Source organism: Trichoderma virens (genome assembly GCF_000170995.1).
Source record: "Trichoderma virens Gv29-8 chromosome Unknown TRIVIscaffold_85, whole genome shotgun sequence".
Taxonomy (NCBI): Eukaryota; Fungi; Ascomycota; class Sordariomycetes; order Hypocreales; family Hypocreaceae; genus Trichoderma; species Trichoderma virens.
The window spans coordinates 267,850-288,271 of record NW_014013664.1 but is presented as its reverse complement, the minus strand read 5'-3'; the positions used below and the strand labels follow the sequence as shown (position 1 = coordinate 288,271).

Genomic DNA, 20,422 nt, shown 5'->3' with positions numbered 1-20,422 from the left:
TTCTGCAGTAGTGAAGGCCTCACGGTTAGAGAAAATCCCCAGTGCGTGTCTATTTGCAAGGTATACATTTTGCTGCATAATATGGAGACAATATAGTACGTTACTGATGGTACATGTACTGTAGCAATTCCACAAGAATTGGACAGAATTAATCGATTTCAGTATTAATATACAACAGCGAGCGGACCTCGAATAGGCAAATTCTTCCTGCTATTGCCTGGGATGGCTCCATTTACAAAAGCGAGATTCACGCCCTGCCGGAAGAGCAAGCAGTGGGTAGAGCCGCCATGGTGGAATAACCCAATTTCCTCTCCCTTCTCAACACTAGCGGGGAGGTTTTTGGCATCGAACTTCTCCAAGATCTCGCAAGACGAAACATCAGCCATGCCGATATACATGGCAGCCATGAGCCCGATTGGCTGCGGAGCCTCAATGAAGAAGATGGCCCGCGTGGCAATGTGGCTAATGTAGCCCTGAGCGCGATCAGGGGAAGCGGGATCGGGGCCCTCAGGAGAGGTGAAGCCCGTGATGGTAGGCTCTGAGAAATAAGTTCCGTCAACGACCTCGGTATGAACAACTCTTCCGGACACAGGTGAGTTCCATCGGTGGTACGAGGTGGCGCTCAGAAACGCTTGATACACGGTGCCGCCGACGAATTGCTCTGCGAATTCGTGTCCATAAAGCATCTCCTTGACCGAGTATGCTTGACCCTTGAGCCAGAAAGAGTCGTACTCTCGAACGTTTGACTGCAGGGCAAAGGGCTTAGACTCGCACGAATTTGCAACCCACTCTGGCTGCTTTGGGAAAGCAACCGGGCGAATCTGGTCAATATCCCTGAACTTGCGAACAAAGAAATCGTCCCATGATTTGAACCCCCAGTGCTTAGGGTCTCCTTGCGGGTCACACTGGAAGATCTGCTGGAATGTCAGCTCTTGGTCGGTGACATTGGTTTCGTCTTCAATGTGCATCAGGGAGTCTTGGCTCAGCCAGCCATCTGCATCGGTCGTAATGACGTATTGAGATTTCTCAGTCATCAGAACTTCGGTCTTCCAAGTATCGAGGATAACCTTGAGCTTCTTATTAACTTCAGGTCGGAGGAAGAATGCATATCCGCTTGCCGTGGCCATTGGCCAATCCAAGATGGCGTTAAATGGGAATCCAATTAAGCCAACTTCATTCTCGAGTCTTTTCCAGGATGGAGCTTTGCGATGCATGACAAAATCGAACATCTCGAGCATTTCGTGATACGACTGGATCTGTTTGGTCTCAACAGGATCCTCCTTGTAAGGAGCCTTGTTGGGTACTTCGTCAAACATGCCCGAAGCCAGCATTCGAAGTTCTGCAGTGCTCTCAATGAGCTCTTTGAATTGCCGGACTGGCTCGCTCAAGAAGAAAGTACCAGTAGGAACGAAGTCTTTATGTTGATTAACTTCCGCGACAAGTTCTCTTAGATAGCCGGTCAAGAGTTTGGAGTTTTGGGGCAGCCAGCCACCAACCCGGTGGGACTTTTGCTGTGGTGCCGGTAGAGTAACCAGGGGTGCCATGATGACATTTGAGAGTGGCCTCTCTGGATTGATACAGCCATGTGGTAGTTGCATGATGTTTACTTGATAACATAGGTATTGCTGGATGTTTAATTGAACAGAGCAGCGCAGATGTTTGACCTCATATTTATAGTGCATATTACTTAACCCAGTTCATCTATTGACTAAGTCTGTCAATCTTACTGATCCAAAAATCGCCCTTCTCAGCTATGATGTTTTGCAAGCATTCTCAGACATTCAGCCGTCATGTCTCCACTTCATGTACTCCGTGACCACCAATAGATACCCAAGTGCAACACGTTGGAATCGACCAAATTGATCCCTTGCAGGCAATTCAGTGTCTTACCTTAGTAATGGTGATATTGAACTATCATCTAGACCGGATGCTGAGTATTACGAGTATCCAGCCATGTAGCACATTTACCTGTGCATAGCTATAGGTAGGTAGGACAAGAGCCATTGCACAGCTTAAATTATCGATTGATATTGTGTATCATGAAGCTGCAGGTCTTGCATAGTGACGCCGACAATACGGCACAATATCATTCCGGCATGTGCACCAATGAATGGAAAGATGTCGTTGGGCGATCAGATCGGATATCTGGACAGCGGCAGCGATTGGCTTGGCGATAAATGCGGGGATTCTCAGCTGCTTAACTGAACACTTTCTTGCGACAATTTACTTGATATGACAGAGAAAGGGCGATTTTTTGTCGTCATCGATGGGAGAGGACACCGAATAGTTGTGCCTTGGTGTGCTATGAGCGTTGACTGGGATTGTGTTGTAGTGGCATTTATTACATCAGCTCCGGTAAGTACATTAACGCAACAGCTTCTCCTATTACTCTCCCGGCTAGGACCTCCTCAATACCTACTAACCTACCTACCTACCTATGTAATGCCTAGGTACCGAGACATATGTCCATAGAAAGAAATTGATCGTGCCGTCAGCAAACACAGCCAATTTGCTAAAAAGGGCAGTGTTGTACGAGTAGGTTCGCCTCGATTTAATTTTCCTCTCTCAGCGTAGCTGTCTTGTATACAGTGATACGCATCATGTAATCAAACCCATTACAGTACCTACCTAACCTGGTCACTTCGAGGCTGTGACCTGACCAGGTTGGCTATACGAAGTAATTGCAACGATACGCGGCCCAAATGCGATCTAAATAGAGACCCCGGTCGCTGCAGTGCTTAAATGCTAAAATTCTGCCGTCACATGAAAGGACGGCGACGGGAATGGATTCAAGCTTCGGCCAAGGACCCTCGTTTGCACTAAATGGACGGGATCTTGTGCCTGGGCCGCCAGCCGCGCCAATACAGTTGATGGAATCGATGCGTTACAAAGGCAAATGTGACGAATTCTGGTGTGACTGACTCCTGTCGATCCACGGCTTCCACAGTGCTAACGCCGTTCTGGCGACTTTGCCCATTAGAGGCTCTAGTGGCTGATTTAGCAGCTGAGTGGCCACTGTCCAGGTACCAGGAGAGCCTGGAGCAATCAATCAATCGGAGAACCAGGTAACTACCTAAGGCAGCGGTACATTGAAGCAGCTGCGGGTAATCAATGCAGCAGCAAGCATAGACCGGGTTGATTTGGCTCAAATAATGCCTAGAGTACTCCGTAATATGGATGCTTTCGTACCTGTGAGAAGCCCAGGCATGACGTACTCAGGTACAGACAGGGACGAGGCAAGGTTGGTACGCACCGTATTTTGCCTTGTGGGAACGGAACGGGACTTTGGGGGGCAATTTCTGCACCTGGCTACCTGAGAAATACCCTTGGGACATCATAAACGCTGCAGCAATGTCTAGTATCCTTTAAGTACTCTCCCCGTCTCGGAAAACCTGGTCTCGCTGGGAAAAAACCGCGGAGCTAGCCCCGTTGCGGACAAGGCGTGGGTGAGCCGTTCCCCCTCCACATCGCAATTAAAAGCAGCCAAATCAATCACGAGCATGGCTGGGTGATCGTCTGCAAAGAGTGGATTCCGGCTCGTGCTGGCTTGAGACAAGGCAAAACGAAAGCCTTGCCCATGCTCTGCTCGAGTCTCATGCGACCGTCGAATCGAGGCGACGACGGACCGATGGAACGAAGCTCTGCGGATTGCGCCGTCATCACCGCTGCTGCTGCTGCTGCCACCGCCGCCTTTGAATCTGCATTCGCCGCGGATGCAATTCCGATCAAGACTGCGACAGTCCAGAGCCCCGATTACATGCGCCTCTGCTCGGCCCTAGCACCGACGGCTGGAGCTACTGGAATCGCGTGAAGCGCTGAGTGTGTGTCAGCCAATTTCGAGCGTTAGCAGACAATCGACGCGGCTCACGGAACAAACAAACCTGGTACGGCGAGACGTTCGTTTGGGGCCTGCGCAATATAAACCGCCGCTTGCGCCTGCCCTCGCCTGCCCTCGCCTCTGGATACCTGGAACTGGATCCAGGCCACTCACCTTCGCTTTGCAACTGAGGAAGCCGCACTCCGTGATATGAAACGGCTGATCAAGGCCCTTCCACCGAGCCTCTCCCGCTGCTTCTCCCACGCAACACCAATGTTGTCGCCATCGTCTTCTCCGGCGGCATCGTATCCTGCCTCGACCACCTCTTCCTACTCGTCTTCGCCGTCATCGCACTCGTCAGACGCCGCGCTGGCTTCGCCGTTCCAGCGCCACGCCTGTAGCCGAAACCCGTCGCCGGGCCAAGCCATGGATCCCATCAGAAACCCTGATTCACTCATGGCCACGGCGATTCACCAGCCCTGGAGACCCATGGTCAAGACCTCCTTGGCCAACGGTATGCATGCGCCCCGATCTGGCAGACATCCCACTCCCATCCGTCCATTTCCAAGTCGGGTAACTGATCCATGACGCTGAAAAAAAAGGCACTATGAACGGCCATCGCAGCTACTTCCAGGAGCCTGAGATCTGGCAGCAGGCCCCCGTCCTCACGGGCACCACCCAGTTCGAGCCTCGCTCAGATGTTAGAAATATTATGATTACCGGCGGCGCAGGCTTCATGTAAGTCCAGATTCCCAGACAACCCTTCAGCTCCTTCTTTATCCACATAAGCGGCCATGCGCGCATGACTAACATTTGCATCACACAAGCGCTTCCTGGGTTGTTCGCCATCTCACCTTGACATACCCCCACGCTTACAACATTGTGTCCTTTGACAAGCTTGATTACTGTTCTGCTCTCAACAACACCAGAGTCCTCAATGACAAGCGCAACTTTACGTTTTACCATGGCGACTTGACCAATCCCTCAGAGGTCCTCGACTGCATGGAGCGCTATCACATCGATACCGTGATGCACTTTGCCGCCCAGTCGCATGTGGATCTGAGTTTTGGCAATTCCTACAGCTTTACCCACGCAAACGTCTATGGCACCCACGTTCTTTTGGAAAGCGCCAAGAAAGCTCGCATTAAGAGATTCATCCACGTTTCGACAGACGAGGTTTATGGCGAAGTTGGACACGGCGAAGATGAACTGCAGGAGTCCAGCATCCTAGCCCCGACCAATCCTTACGCCGCAAGCAAAGCTGCCGCTGAAATGATGGTCCACTCATATCACAAGAGCTTCAAGCTCCCTACCATTATTGTTCGCAGCAATAACGTCTATGGCCCCCACCAATATCCCGAGAGTAAGTTTTATGCCTTTCGTTCTTTCGACGTGGATCGAAGCTAACTTGTTTCTCCAGAGATCATCTCCAAATTCATCTGCCTGCTCAATCGGGGCCGCCCTGTAGTTCTCCACGGTGATGGCAGTCCAACACGGAGATATCTTTTTGCTGCTGACGCGGCAGATGCCTTTGACACGATACTTCATAAAGGCCAAATTGGCCATGTATACAATGTCGGCTCCACCGATGAAATCTCCAACCTCGAGCTATGCGGCAAGATCCTATCCGCCATGGAGATTTCCCATGATACTCCAGAGCAGTTCCGAAAATGGGTCAAGTATACTCATGATCGGCCGTTCAACGATTGCAGGTATGCCGTTGACTGGTCAAAGCTACGGAATCTAGGCTGGGAGCAAAAGACTACGTTTGAAGAGGGCCTGCAGATGACAGTGGAATGGTACCGGCGCTTTGGTGAGCAATGGTGGGGAGACATTAGTCACGTTCTCACTCCATTTCCCATCGTTAGCGAAGGCGAAGTTGTACCCGACGTTGAGCATCTTGTCAAGGATGATCCTCCAACGCCCGTCGAAGACTACCCACTGAATGGCATATCCCACAAAGCAAGCTGATTTTGTCTTTTTATCTTTCTCCTTATCGCATACTAAACGACCCACTTACAACCGCGCAACATTCGGTTATTTTATTTTGTTACATGGTTTGGACGTGTCAGCTATATCGATGAATAGGACACTAGATGAAACGGAGTTTACGGATATCACGAGCATAAGAATGGCGCCCACAGCACCCATAGCAGACATTATACCAAGGTTAGAAGAATTTAAATAAACAGACATAGACACTTTATATCATCCATACCAAGTCGACCGAATTCAACATATCAGAAAGGGGTGAATTGAAGCAATTTTTTCTTCTGAGCCAGGGATCTTATTGGTAAATAATAAATAACAATGACATGGCACAAATTCTGGTCTATAATTTGGCACTTGGATACACATAATGCTATTAATTTACATCAACTCGCTATAGTAGAAAGGCTTTAGTTATACTGATATCATCAAACTATGTATCTCTTCTTATCAAAGTGCGTGATACACACCTTGCCAAGGCTATCTACGCTCAAACTAACCAAGTGTCATAATTCATTCATATGCTCATGCTGGCCAACAGATAAATCACGCAACAAGAACACTTAACAGCCTCCTCCTCCGCATCCACCACCACCACCTCCTCCACCACAGCCCCCTCCACCACATCCTCCTCCACCAAACCCACCTCCTCCTCCGCATGCACCGGAAGATCCTGCTGAAGCACAAGCACCCTGCCCCTGCGCAATTTTTGGTTAGCTTGTGGCAAAATTGGATCCAATGGAGTATATCATGACTTACTACACTGACAGCGCAGCCACCAGGCCCTCCGCAGCCACCGGCGGCGATGTTCCCGTTTCCACAGGTTCCGGCAGCGCAGTTGGCCCAGGCTCCATCTCCTGCGGGAATGTAGCACGGATCCCAACCATAGTACAGGCCTGGAGCGAAGTAGATGGGGTACATGAACGGACCATACACTAAGGGGAGATGAGGTCAGTATAGGTTCTAACATACATGCCTGCATGGGAAGGGAGGTTCTCACTGTAGTAGTTGTATCCCCAATGGTCATAGTACTCGTCCCTGGGCGGCAGAGCCCTTCCTTTCTTCTCTGCTCGCTTAGCCGCTTTCTGGTAGGCCTCATCCAGCTTCCGTGCTTGGCGGGCGCGGATATAGTCCGTGATGCCGGCGCGCTCGGGGGTGTAGAGAGTCCTGACCGAGTTATGCGCCGAGATATGTGCCGAGTTATCGGGGGGACAGAGCTTGGCGTTGCCGGAATCGTGAAATGAGTCGGCGAGCTTTTGGCTGGACGAGACATTGAGAATTTTGCCGATTTTGGAGCCCTGGGAGTCACGTATGGCTGAAGAGTTTGTCATTAGTTTTCTTTCTGAGAGGAGGGCTGGTGGGGTTTGTTGTATGAGGAGAGAAGCTTACTTTCGCAATACCAACATGTGCACTCGCTGTATACTTCTTTGTAAAGCTCTTGATACGTCTTGGTGGTCCACTCGAATGAGTCGCTCAGTTCATTTTCCTCAATCTTGTCATCGTGGTCGATAAACTTTCCCGTCTCCCTCGTGGTGAAAGCGTAGTAATCTTGCGGACTCAGCTGGTGTGTATGCCAAGCCAGATCTACATCTAGCGTAGGAACGGCCATCTTGAGGGGATACTTTTTAATGATGCGCATGAAGCGATCGTACTTTGTGATGAGACGGAGCATAGTGGACTTGGCGGATGGGCTGTGCAGCCAGTCAAGCTTGACCATTTTCTCGACGAAGACGCCTTGGCGCATAACCGCACCACACAGATCGAGCGCGAAGGGGGAGAAATTCTCCCAATAGCGGCTCATCATTTTGCGGGTGGTAATCTTGGCATCGCGCCGCACGAGTTGGAGTCCCGCGTGGCCTACGGCGCCGTCGATTCGACGAACTGCCTCGTTACTCCGGATAGTCTTCTCGATGAGATCTCGCACGTCGGCGATTGATGGCGAGGCTTTGGAGCCTTCCGCTGTTGGGTCGAGGAGCTCCACGATCTTGATGCGCAGCTCATGCTGGATCATGCGATTTGGAAAGTTGCGAGTGAAGTTTGGAACGAGCAATGGGTTGGGCGGAGTAGATGGCCGGCCGGATTGTATGTCGAGGACTGTGCCGGGCATTGGCACGCCTTTGCTAAGCAAAAGAGTAGTGTCTTGAACAAATTTGGAGAGGGCAAGAATTTCCTTGTTGACGGTTCTGTTACAGGTCGGGCACTGGTGAGAGAAGTTGCCGTCGCCATATCCGTTTCCAAGGACTCCCATCGGTCTATATGCATGGTTCGCAGCAAAGTGTTAGCGGCAATGTGCTTTTTTGGACAAACTCAACAAAGTGATACTTACACAGACGTGTCTGCATTTTCGAGGGCTCCGCAAGTGGTCCAAGGAACTTGCATGTCCACCTTGCACCAGGGGCATTTGAGGAGCTTGTTCATGGGATCTGCCGAGTTACTCCATTGGCGTCCTGTCAGGGAAAGCCAGTTTTCCTTCGCCTCCTCACTAGGATTTTCTGCAAAATCAGTGGCGATGCCTTCACTCACGGCCTTCCATGGCATGCCGGCGCTCCAGTACTCGACCATGTTGGCGCGCAAGGTGTCTTCAAGGAAGGCCCTAGGGTTCAGCATGTGGGCATGCATAACCATGAGGACGTCTGTACAGTAAGTGTGTTAGCCAAGAGGTCTCTATGAACGAAGCTGTGGGGATAACCTACCTAGCGGTGGAATCGACTCTCTGATCCAAGGCAATGGTGTCCCATTGGTTGTAAAGCCAATATACTTGGGGCTATCCGGTGCAAACACATCCTCTTCGGTCAACATGGTCTTGCCCTGGGCCATTGCATTCCACCATGCCTCATATCTATCCACTGCTCGTGCAAGGTAGATAGCCCATCGCTTTTCGCGCAGACGACTAAGAGCAAGCTTCTCTCTTTCATTTTCACCAAGCTTGTCTAGCTTGACCCCTGGAGGCAGAGCCGAGCCATGAAGGATCTCAGTGTCCCACTTGGCACGGTTGTCGAAGATGCCAAAGAGGCCGTCAGTATAACCAACATCTTCCTTGAGGGCGTCGATGGCGTGGAGAAGCTTCAGATGCGCGAGAGTGGTATCGATATTGGGGCGGCCAGTTGAGGGGCCAGAGGAGACGAAGAGATTTGCAAAAGCGGCCGTGACGTCGATGTTTGGAGACGGATCTGTGGCGTCTGCAACATCTCCCGTTGCCAAGGTGTAGCTTGGCGGCGCCTCGCCGTTTGGAGGTGCCTCCGCTTTGGGCGACGACCCTTTGGTCATGATGGAGGGAAAAGAGTATTGGTTTTTATTGGTTTTTTTTTTTCTTTGATGTAAAGAGCGAGACACAGATGATGCTACTGGCGGAAGATGATGGATATATATAGATGGCGATTGTGCTCTCAATGGTGATCACAAGTGGCGCACAGGCCGTGGTGACGTCGTCTTATAAGATGGAAGACTGGAACATACCAAGTACATACACAAAGCCCATAGCAACAGCCTCGCGGGTAAGGCGAACGCGAATCCTTCAGGAACACACGTGATGGCCGCAATGACGATGAGGCTGGACAAACCCAATCGATCTTGGCAATGCCCGGTCGGTGTACCTGTACGGATAAACGTGCCGCCACATGGTGATTTGGAGTTGAATTTGGGGCGAACGGATCGATTCGCTCAGCGTCATGCAGCGGGAGAGAGGCGCAGCGTCTGTTAGCGCCGAGGCATCGACCCGATCCCTGCAGTACTTGGAGGTACCTCTTCCTTTGTTCTAAAGCATTACGGGCGCAGGTCGGCCTAGAACTACGCCGTTCCAACGCCCGACAGTACATGCACTGTACATGTCGTCGCTGCACACATCATTCTAGAACGTGGATGAGATTCGCGAAGCATAATTAAAGTGCTCGTGGTATCATGCTTAAACTAATTGGATTAGTCGAGGACCGAACCAGGCCAATGATGCTCGCGTCGCGATGAGGGGATTTCCGCCTCTCAACCACACCGGCTGCAGGAGATTGTGGCTATGTAAGGTACCTCTGGCCTCATTCAGGCATCAAGTCGTTTGTCCTGCTTCTTTCAGTCTCTCATGGGACTACGAGCGCTTTACACACCTTCTCCCACCATCTTTGAAAGAGGGGCGGAATTAGACGATATGCTGAAGCCGTCCAGAATCGACAGAATCAAGCACAAGACAGAAAAGGTGAAGGAGCTCTTCTCTTCTCCAAGCAAAGACGAAGACGGGTCTGTGAGCTTCTCAGTCACAAGGCAGCCCCAAGAGTCCAGACACTCGCATGGTAGGATGCATCCAAGAGTGTCACGATGAATTGATAAAGCTTCAGCATTAATTAATGCGGGGTATCAGGCTCATCTGTTCTTCTGCCCGTGCCCAACACATCAGACTCAGCCACAGATGATAACGAATACCGTAACACTCCCATTGGCGAGCTCTGGAATCTCGCGTATAAGAAATTACAACAACAAGATGGGGCACTCATCAGAGAATATGAGGCGAGACTCCGCGATAGCGTCACGGGTGCCCTGAGCTCAGCGTTAGGCGCAGAGGAGGACAGGGGGAAGTGGATGAACACCTTGCTGCGATGTAAGATGGAAGAGGTCCAAAAGAACATTTGGAAGATTTCGTTCCGGAGCTCCGAGATCCAACCAGTTGAAGTTGTGCAGCCCGTCTTGGGCGTTGTCAAACTGGCCAATGACTTCATCGTCACTGCATTGGCTTCCAACCCCTATGCCTCATTGGCGTGGGTCGGGGTTAGCGCACTGCTATCGGTATGCCCGACTGTGACTCCTCGATTCTTCATTATGGAGTACATTGACTGAAACGGGCACTTAGCTTTTCTTGAATCCCATGGATCAAGCTACATCCCTCGCCAAGGGGCTGGAGTATATCTCCGCACTCATTGTCCAGAGTCGAATGCGGGAAGAACTCTATTATCGGTGTTATGAAATAAGACACAGCGATGTTCAAGCATCCTCAGTGTCGCATGTGCTATATAAGAGCACTCTGGAAAATTTATACCAGCAAATACTGAAATTTCAGGCAAAATGCTATTGCTACTACACCAACAATAAAGCCATTCGTTTGGGCCATGATCTTACCGGGCGGTATGATTGGAGCGGCATGATAGAAAAGATACGGCAACAAGAGAGCCAGATGGCTGCTATCAACCAGGCTTGGAGCGATACGCAATATGATGAAGAATGTGCCGCTGCTCAGGAGCGACACAAGGAAGCTATGCACAGTTTGGTGACCGTTGGTGCGGATATTTCCGGCTTGCGAAAGGCAGTAGAGGAAGCCAATGCGAAGCAGGATCATCAAAATTTCTATCGCTGGCTATGTGACGTTGATCCGTCCGACATGTACAATGCAGCCCGTAAGAGGCACGAGGCTGGCACGAGTGAATGGTTCATGGAGAACGAAAAATTTGAATCATGGATGAATAATCCTCGCTCCCTTTTGTGGCTGCATGGTAAAGGTGTGTTTTATGTCTGCTCCTTTCCGCTGTTCTCCATTTTTGAGTACACTACATGTACAGGCATGAACTAACATACCCGACCAGCGGGTTCTGGAAAATCTGTCCTCAGCTCTTCGGTTATCAAATTCTTGCAGAATAAACACAAGGACGACGCTACGATCGTTATTGCGTATTATTACTTCAGTTTTAATGATGTTACAAAGCAGGAAAGAGATGGAATGCTCGCTTCTTTAATAAAGCAGATTTGCTGCTCCCGCCCTAACATGCCCGAATCAGTTGCAAGACTTGGCAAATACAAAAATAATGGCATGCGCCCACCTACTGAAGAGCTTCAAGCGGAACTTATTGAGACTTTATGCGGGTTTTCTAAGGTGTATATCATCATCGACGCATTGGATGAATGCCCAGAACTCGGTGGGCGGCGTGAAGATCTCATGAAGACGTTACGCTACATCCTAAATGCTGCACCCGATAATCTTCATGTGATCTGCACAAGCCGAAAGGAATCAGATATATATGCTGAGCTTCAAAGCCATTTATCTAAACCCACGAGGGTAGAGTTCGATCTATCTTCTTATATACACCGAGAGGCAATCAAGCGCGATATCGGCCGTTATATAGACTCAACCCTCGCGGACGTCAACTATAAATCTTGGTCGGATCCTATAAAAAAAGAAGTCAAAGAGACCCTAATTGAAAAGTCAGATGGAATGTAAGTCTTTCATGAACTCTAATGCACAGTTTGGTCGAGAATTTCGTGTTACTAATTGCCACACAAGGTTCCAGTACGTTCGTTGTCAATTTGAAGCATTGCGAAATTTAAAGTCTCCGAGTGAAATACAACGGGCTTTAGAAGATCTACCCAAAGGACTTGACCAAACATATGAGAGGATTCTTCGCATGACAGACCCTAAGTACCAAGAGCAGATCCTAAGTTCACTGAAATGGCTTGCCTTCTCATTTTATACCCTCACCGTGGGTGAATTAGCGGAGATATTCATCATACGACCAAGCGACATGGCTTTAAGCCATAGAATAAAACGACGTTTACATGAATCCGAGCAACTTTTCAATGCTGAGGATGTCTTGACATACTTCTCAGGGCTTGTTCTCGTGGAATATGGAATAGTCCGCTTGGCACATTTCTCAATCAAGGAATATTTGACTTCCAGTCGAATTTACCAAGATGAGGCGCTATCGCTTGGATTTAGCGAAACGAACGCCCATCTCTGGATTGCGCAGTGGTGTCTTGCCTACCATAAATGTTTGAGTACTTCAGCCAGCAAGCTCAGCCGGAATCGCGATATTATGAAGCATTATGCAGCACGCTATTGGCCGATGCATCTCGAAATGGTTCCTCGTAAATCATGGACTGCTCAAGTTGTTAAGAACGTGGCATTTTGTCTTGCAATGCAAAGCCAAAGCTTGCTCATTATGCTAATTGAATCTAAGGGGCTTCTAAGAATGATGCGAGGAAAAGATGAGCTTATATATTCGGACATGGTGGAGATGCTGATGCGGCCATACTGCTTCACTGCCTGGCTTGGCTGCACTCTTGTGACGGAGCATATGCTTTCGCAGACATTCGGAGAGAAGATATACTTCGTGCAGGATGACTTCGATGTGGCCTTGTATTACGCAATTCGTGGAGGTAACCCTAGAGTTGTTCGACTTCTGCTTGACAAAGGTGCCAGCGCGAATGCATCGAGAATAGCAAGTGAAGGCGAGCCTGGATATAGCAAAGCCGGAGATGTGCTCCAAGCGGCTGTATACCGAGGGAACCTTGCAGTGGTAGGCCTTCTCTTAGACAAAGGTGCTGATATCAATGCTCAGCGCGGTGGATGGGGTTCCGCCTTGCAAGCTGCGGCAAAAGAAGGAAATCTCCGTATGCTACAGCTTCTTATAGAGCGTGGGGCGGACATCAACGGCCCTTCCAATGAAGCGGGATGCGTTCTTTCGTCAGCTATTGGGAATATGGACTGCTTCCGGTTTCTACTCGACAATGGAGCAGATGTCAACATGCGTGGGACTGGAAATACGGAAAGCACAGCTCTTTGTCAAGCAGCAAAAGAAAAACGCTGGGACGAATTCGACTTGCTGCTTGAACACGGGGCCAAGGGTAACCTAGGTGGAAAGGGAGGCTATCCCCTCCACGAATTGACCATCAACTACAAATTCAACGTGGACGAAGTATTCCCCCGACTAAAACGCCTACTCGACTTTGGTGCAGATCCAAATGCTCAGGATGCTAAGTGTGAGACTGCACTACACAAGGCATGTGAACACCACAGGATTACATGTTCTTCTGATTGCGTTCAAGCAGCCCGGCTTCTAATCGACTATAGTGCTAATGTAAACATTGTTGGGGAAAACCGCGGAACGCCACTGCAGAGAAGTGCATACAGGGGTTGCTTGAGTATGGCAAAGTTACTTCTAGGAAAGGGTGGCGATGTGAGCGTACAAGGAGGAAAGTATGGTAACGCACTCCAGGCAGTGTGTTACAGTACTAGGGCTCTTAAGACAAAAGCAGAAATGATACAACTGCTCCTTGACCATGGAGCTGATGTCAATGCCAAAGGCGGTCTCTACGGGACTGCGCTACAAGCAGCTTGTTGCTCTAGGGAAGGCATTAGATCAGTGCATAGGCTGCTCGAACTGGGCATCGATGTAAATGCCGAGGGTGGTAGATACGGAAACGCATTACAGGCAGCCTGTCACCAGGGGGACATTGACATGGTGGCCTTGTTGCTGGACTATGGCGCCAATATCAACGCCGTCGTTGGTGACGAATATGGAACTGCGCTTCAAGCAGCCTGTGCCTCTGATCGGCAGAGAGGAAATGAAGAGATAGTGCGCCTTCTGCTTGAACGAGGAGCCGATGTGAATGCTGAGGGTGGAAAGTCCGGCACCGCGCTAAAAGCAGCATCTATGAATACTCGATGCGACAACCAACATGTGATAATGCGCATGCTGCTCGACTATGGAGCCAATATCAACGCTGTCACCAGTGATGAATATGGAACTGCACTTCAAGCAGCCTGTGCCACGGCTAAGTGGGGTAGATGCGAAGAGATGGTGCGTCTTCTGCTTGAACGAGGTGCGGATGCGAATGCAGAGGGTGGAAGATTCGGAACCGCATTGCAGGCAGCATGTGCTGCTAATGGTAACCACACAAGCCAAGTCGAGAAAATACGCATACTACTCGAATATGGTGCGCGTGTCACTACTGTGAAAAGCAGCGAATACGGGAGCCCACTTCAAGCTGCTGCTCTTCTTCATACCAGCGCTGACGACACAAATGCTCAAATGCAGCTTCTGTTGGATCATGGTGTTAATGTCAACGATTTCGTGTTTGGGGAGTTTGGTTCGGCCCTTCACTATGTGCTCTCTCAAGAAGAAAACCTTCGCAAGTTGAGGAGTGGCGAGCGTGTAGATCCGTCTGCCATGTTTCAGACCATGAGAAGTAGAATCCGGTTTCTTCTCGATCGTGGCACCGATGTCAATCTCAAGGGGGGCAGGTATGGTTTCCCGCTCCAAGCGGCCTGTTCGGTCGTGTATGACATTTGTGCAAACGGGCCGCCACGCATAAGCTTGTTGCGCCGAGAATCTGATGCTGCTAAAATACGCATTCAACTCATCAATATGGCCGCTGATGCAGTAAAGATGCTCCTTGATGAATGTCCCCATATTGATATCAATGCACAGGGAGGGATCTTTGGCACTGCTCTGCAAGCGGCAGCATACTCGGGCCAGCTGAAATCAATACGGCTGTTGTTAGATCATGGTGCCGCTGTCGTATCGGATGAGTTTTGCGGCAGATATCGCACTGCTCTTAACGCGGCTGTGATAAGAGGTCATTGGAACATTGTCGACGTTCTGCTTCAGGCGGGGGCAAAACCGGATTGCCATTTGCTTCTAAACCCGGATGAAGGATGGCTCGTACAAGTCCAAAAAGAGCACGGCCAGGCTGCGGTGGATAGATATAGGAAGTTTTGGGAGGTTGAAAAGTTTCTGCATGAGCAGACGCTGCTTAGAAGGGGTAGACATGTTGCCTATTACCACTTTGCAGTAATGTGGTTACTTGCTCAGTTTCAGCTGTTGACTGGGTTTATTAAGGCATCCTTCAATCTCCTGATGCGAAAATAAATAGAGGCTATGAAGGAATAAGGAATCATTAGAGGCCGCCTATTCCATAAATTAGGGAAGAGCTATTCAACACCCCAAGCTGGCTATCCAGCATCCCAGCGGCTAAGAGGAGTTCCGAATGGAGTAACAACGTATAATGAAGATCTCTTAATATTATCGTTGGTTTCTGTTACTATCGTTAGTTTCTGCTACTGTCGCTAGTTTCTGCCACTATCGTTTAGTAGTTTCTGCTACTATCCCTAGTTTCTTCTACTACCGCTACTATCTACTACTATCCATATATTCCTATAATATCTGCTATTATTACTACTCAGGCTGTTTTAAACTTGAGAATGGGATGTTGACTAGCGAACTTAGGGTGCTGAATAGCCACTCCCACAAATTATGTGTCTACAAGTGCGGTTAGCCAGGTGTCCATGTGTACTATGGAATGATTGATGCGAGAGTACATCAAAGGTTCCAAGTAATTAAACTTCATATCACGTTCATGAGTCCCCTAAAACATGGGATGTTGAATAAATAACTTACTTAGGAGTAGGATATGAATTTTAGGCAAAAGAATCGCTTTCAGTCCTGGTAGACACTAGATACTCTATTGCGATGCTGGTATGATTTCTCCGTACCCGTTACATATATATACATGGAGAGAAAGAGAGAAAAAGTAGGGGTAATAGAGGGAGGGAGATAATTTATCTGTTAAAAAGATATTTATCTGTTAGCATGATCTTAGGCTAATTGAAGACGGTTTTTGCAAAGATTGTAGATGCTTGAAATTAAATCATCCCAACCCCCATTTCTCAAGATCCACTCAGGTAGCAGTTCAAGGGTCATCCTACTAACAGCTTAGAAAACTATAGCGAATCTATGGAATACTGGTATCTAGGTTTGAAAAGAGGCATTCCTCTTTGAGATTTGAGACCTTGCCTGGCCTGGAATGAGGCAGTTTCGACATGCCTTCTCATCTCCTTGCCATCTGTGGCCCTTCTGCCCCCACAACCAGAGCTTCCGCATATCCGTAACTGTTGGATTTGTTTCATGTAATCTGTGCTGTCTAGCTCCGGCATGGTGTTCCTGATTACTATTCTGGAGATTTATACGAAGAACTGCAGATTATTTGTGTGGTCCGCCATCAAGTTGATTGGGTTCCCCCAAGCACAATGCTCCACCCAACTAAGGATTTGCCTTGCCATTTGACGTCGTTTGCTCCATCCTATCAGTATGCCGCGTCATAGTGTAGCTTGGATCACTATGTAGCCGGGATTTAGATGGGTATACTTGGAGTTGACTGCGCCTCAATAGCGTTGCACTACACGAAGGTGATAGAGCCATCTTCCCAGATCACATTGGCCTTCGAATAGACTTTTGCAACATCCAGTTTGTAATCACTAGGATTTTGTTTAGCTATGTTCCTCTTGATTGCCGGGATGCCCGCTTTGATGTGGCCCGCGTTGGCTCTGAATTTTACCACACGGCGTTGGGTTACCAGCAAGGGCTAGTTGATTATACGACAGACCTCCGAATACGAACTTGTCCCAGGCAACCCTTATCCTAAAACCCATTCACATTTCATTTGTGAGATTCCTCTTGCTGAGATGGATGAGTAACACCGTACCTCCTTAACACAAGTTGTCAAACAATTTGCAAAACTTGCTCACACATTCAGCAGTGCTCACCTAAATGAGCCTACTTCCTCATAGTATATCATAGCTAACGGAATAAGATTGATAACAGGGACTTGTTTTATCCCAGTCATGTAGTAGTAGAGAGATAATACGGGCCAATTGATTGTGTCTAATGGTTGCAGAGGGCGCCATATAGCCTAAACAACAGATGGCATTATTCCAAGAAAGGATGGGAATAGTTGCTAAACAGGTCTTCTATTTCCTTTGCTTTCCTTGTTTTTATCTACATGTATCTATAGGTGCAATTAAACTTCTCCAGTTCATGACATACCATAGAATGGGTATTATTGAAAATTTGATAACAATCTTCATTTACAAATGATGGTTAGGGGGGCTTGTTACCTTAAATTTGCGAGAGTTTGAGGTCACCACTGAACTACCACTTTTAGGATTAAAAAGAAAATGCATCTTCTATTCCCGCATTCATATGCAATAGCCGCTACAATGCAGTGTAGTTAAGTGGTAGACATCTAACAGCCTGAGACCTTTCCCCATAAGTTGGATACTTAACAATGTAAATAATACCTCCTGTGGTGCTATATAGAACCAATAGAGTGTAATTGGAATTTAATACACGCATCTCATTAATGTTAGAAGATGAACGAATATGGTCGAAAGTTCTCTACCTTATAAGCTATATCTAGGTACATAGACACAGCTATCTTGTCGTTGGAGTATGTCCATCTATGGTCTCGCGCATCGGTCTCTTACGCAGGGGAAAATGGCAGCTTACCATCCGAAATACGAGTACAGAAACATCCAGAGAAAATACTAATCATGATACTCTCTGTTATGTCGTCGAGGCCGTTTATCCGAGGCCTAGTAACAAAGGGCTCCACCTTCAGTACAATCAATAGCGTCAATCAATACCGATTGGGGATTACATGGAATAGATCCCCAGCTGCCAAGCCTTTGACAAACAATTGGCAACGTAGCCATGTCTAGGGAAGGCGCAGCGGAACAAACAAAGCAGATATGTTTGTGACGCCAAGCATGATGTGGACCCTGAGGTGCAGCGGCCAGTTCCCAATAAGGACCAATGTTGACTATTCCGTTAATACATATATTTCTTCCAGCTCCTCAACTTTATCACGCATTCGATTGATTTACGGAGCTGAGACAAGGTATGTATGTTCGTTAGCTGTGAAAAAAACCCCGTGTTGGCAATGTGGGTGCGTGGCGCAGTACGTGGTCATTGCGTATACTATCGTTCCAGAAAGATGTAAGCCGACAGACCGAGAACCGCCGATGGGCTACGCGGCAATGTGAAACAAAAGGGCTGTAAGATATCACAAAAGAACAAGTTAAAGTATTAACGTTATTCGTAAATACGAAGATGCGACCTGACAGGGGCCAATACATAGACATGGGTGCCATTGACGCGGCACAGAAATAGAACTGAGGCAATACGAGAAAAGCTTTGGCTGCCAAAGCCAAGTCATTGAGGATCCAGAAGTGGCGCCGCCGTAGCATGGGCATGACAGCTGCAAGTACGTGTACTCCGAACTAAAGTAGAGAAGCAAATGCAAAAGCTTGGCCCGTCATTTCGTAATCCAAGCTCGTGATTCGTCTTACTCTTCGAGGTGTCTCATGCCCAGAAATGTCACTCTCCATGGCGGGGAGGTTTCTTTAGATCGATCGTTCTCCCGTCGAGCATTCTTGGCATTGCTTTTTTCGTCTTTTAGCCTCTAATTGCCGCCGCTCTGTGCCTTTTTCGTCTCATAATGCCTGGATCTCTCGCTCGTTTTCGCGCTTGTTTTGAACGTTCGCCAAGAACCGTGGTTCTGTTTGTTGTCATTGTTATTGCACTCTACGTCGGTATTCGTGACATCGCTGGCGATGCTATCATAGAGACTTTGGACTCTCATTATCCGGCCAACGAACCTCTCAGAGACATCCTGAGAACAGCAAGGAATTATCACAGGCATCCTGTGGAGCCCCCATACAAAGATAAGTTCTGGGAGGTTGGACAACGCTCTCGCAACTTGAGTCGATGGCTTGCCGAACTCAATGGCCCTTGGGGTTCTCAACTTCGTGGATTTGAGAAAGAGAGGCTTGGTACAGCTATTGAGACGACGGCTACCTCCCTCTTCCCATTTCTCAGCCCGCCGCCACCAAAACAAGGTAGCAAGACGCCCTTACGAGACTTGCAACGTTCATTCACCAAAGACTCAAGGGGGATCGTCATTCCTGCCGGAGGAAGCGATCTACAAATCAGATTTGCCGGACATTTGATTGCTTCTCTCAGAGAAGTATTTGGCTGTTCGTTGCCCATCCAAATTGCCTACGCAGGGGATTCCGACTTGCCGAAGGAGCGTCGCGATGCCCTCCTATCGTTCGACAAAACAAACAATACCGAGTTTCTAGATGTGTGGACCGTGTTTGACGATGCCACCTTGCGTCTTCGGAGGAAAGGCTGGGCCATTAAAGCATTCGCGGCTCTAGCATCCAGGTTCGAACACGTCATTGTCCTCGACGCCGATGCAGTATTCCTTCAATCCCCGGAAGTGCTTTTCCAACAGCGAGCGTATGTCGAAAACGGAGCGTATCTATTTCACGATCGACTACTATGGCAACATTCTTTCGAAGACAGACACGAGTGGTGGAAAGACCAGATCAAGGAGCCCTCACCCGCGATGAATAAATCTCTCGTCTGGACTGAGGACTATGCGGAAGAATGCGACTCAGGGGTTGTCGTCCTGGACAAGTCCCGAACGGAAATCTTTGTCGGTCTACTTCATATCGCATGGCAAAATACGTGGGCAGTGCGAGACGAAGTTTCATACAAAATCACCTACGGAGATAAGGAGACGTGGTGGCTTGGGCTGGAGCTTGCCGGATCAAAGTATGAATTTGAGGAGCACTATGGCTCAATCGTTGGGTGGGAAAAAGAGGGGAGCCCGGATGACAAGGCCGTATGCAGCTTTGTTATTGCGCATACGGATGAAAAGGACAAGCTCCTGTGGTATAACGGCAGTCTGCTGAAGAACAAGCTGGTGGACCCGAACGGGTACGAAGTTCCATTGTACTGGATGATGGATGGCAAATGGGAAAAAGGCGGGAAGAAGGATATGAGCTGCATGGTGGGAGAGACGAGAAGACGATTAACTGGCGAGGAGATTTCGATACTGCAGCACAGCATTGAAGCAGCTCTTAGGGTGGATGAAGTCATAGCGAGCATGAAGGAATCGTGAACATCCATGCGATGGGTGGAAATGCGCATTGTTATTAGCAAAATTGGAACTGGTTTATGACTTGTTATTATTATAGGATACCTAGATGGCCTCTCTTTTCCTAATCAATGATATTTTAAT

At 48.7% G+C, this 20,422-nt stretch overlaps 6 protein-coding genes across 6 annotated transcripts; 4 read left to right on the top strand and 2 right to left on the bottom strand.

The window, feature by feature from the left end:
- Positions 1-117: 117 nt before the first annotated feature.
- On the bottom strand, positions 118-1,594 carry TRIVIDRAFT_182171 (uncharacterized protein; the record flags this gene model as incomplete). The annotated part of the gene is made up of 1 exon (XM_014097468.1): positions 118-1,594. One exon carries the CDS (start codon positions 1,542-1,544, stop codon positions 165-167), a length of 1,380 nt encoding a protein of 459 aa, XP_013952943.1.
- Positions 1,595-3,152: 1,558 nt separating this feature from the next.
- Positions 3,153-3,811, top strand: TRIVIDRAFT_66780 (uncharacterized protein; the record flags this gene model as incomplete). Its single annotated transcript, XM_014097467.1, has 3 exons — positions 3,153-3,245; positions 3,360-3,446; positions 3,500-3,811. 3 exons carry the CDS (start codon positions 3,153-3,155, stop codon positions 3,809-3,811), a joined length of 492 nt encoding a protein of 163 aa, XP_013952942.1.
- A 613-nt stretch (positions 3,812-4,424) lies between these two features.
- On the top strand, positions 4,425-5,788 carry TRIVIDRAFT_44345 (uncharacterized protein; the record flags this gene model as incomplete). The annotated part of the gene is made up of 3 exons (XM_014097466.1): positions 4,425-4,555; positions 4,645-5,180; positions 5,238-5,788. The coding sequence occupies 3 exons, from the start codon at positions 4,425-4,427 to the stop codon at positions 5,786-5,788; spliced, it is 1,218 nt and encodes a 405-aa protein (XP_013952941.1).
- A 581-nt stretch (positions 5,789-6,369) lies between these two features.
- Positions 6,370-9,073, bottom strand: TRIVIDRAFT_193844 (uncharacterized protein; the record flags this gene model as incomplete). Its single annotated transcript, XM_014097465.1, has 7 exons — positions 6,370-6,479; positions 6,604-6,663; positions 6,703-6,741; positions 6,807-7,121; positions 7,196-8,058; positions 8,133-8,439; positions 8,500-9,073. The coding sequence occupies 7 exons, from the start codon at positions 9,071-9,073 to the stop codon at positions 6,370-6,372; spliced, it is 2,268 nt and encodes a 755-aa protein (XP_013952940.1).
- Positions 9,074-9,875: 802 nt separating this feature from the next.
- Positions 9,876-15,426, top strand: TRIVIDRAFT_231541 (uncharacterized protein; the record flags this gene model as incomplete). The annotated part of the gene is made up of 5 exons (XM_014097464.1): positions 9,876-10,083; positions 10,152-10,573; positions 10,638-11,280; positions 11,365-11,992; positions 12,060-15,426. 5 exons carry the CDS (start codon positions 9,876-9,878, stop codon positions 15,424-15,426), a joined length of 5,268 nt encoding a protein of 1,755 aa, XP_013952939.1.
- Positions 15,427-18,788: 3,362 nt separating this feature from the next.
- TRIVIDRAFT_231540 (glycosyltransferase family 71 protein) lies at positions 18,789-20,302 on the top strand (the record flags this gene model as incomplete). The annotated part of the gene is made up of 1 exon (XM_014097463.1): positions 18,789-20,302. The coding sequence occupies one exon, from the start codon at positions 18,833-18,835 to the stop codon at positions 20,300-20,302; it is 1,470 nt and encodes a 489-aa protein (XP_013952938.1).
- Between the last annotated feature and the right edge of the window lie 120 nt (positions 20,303-20,422).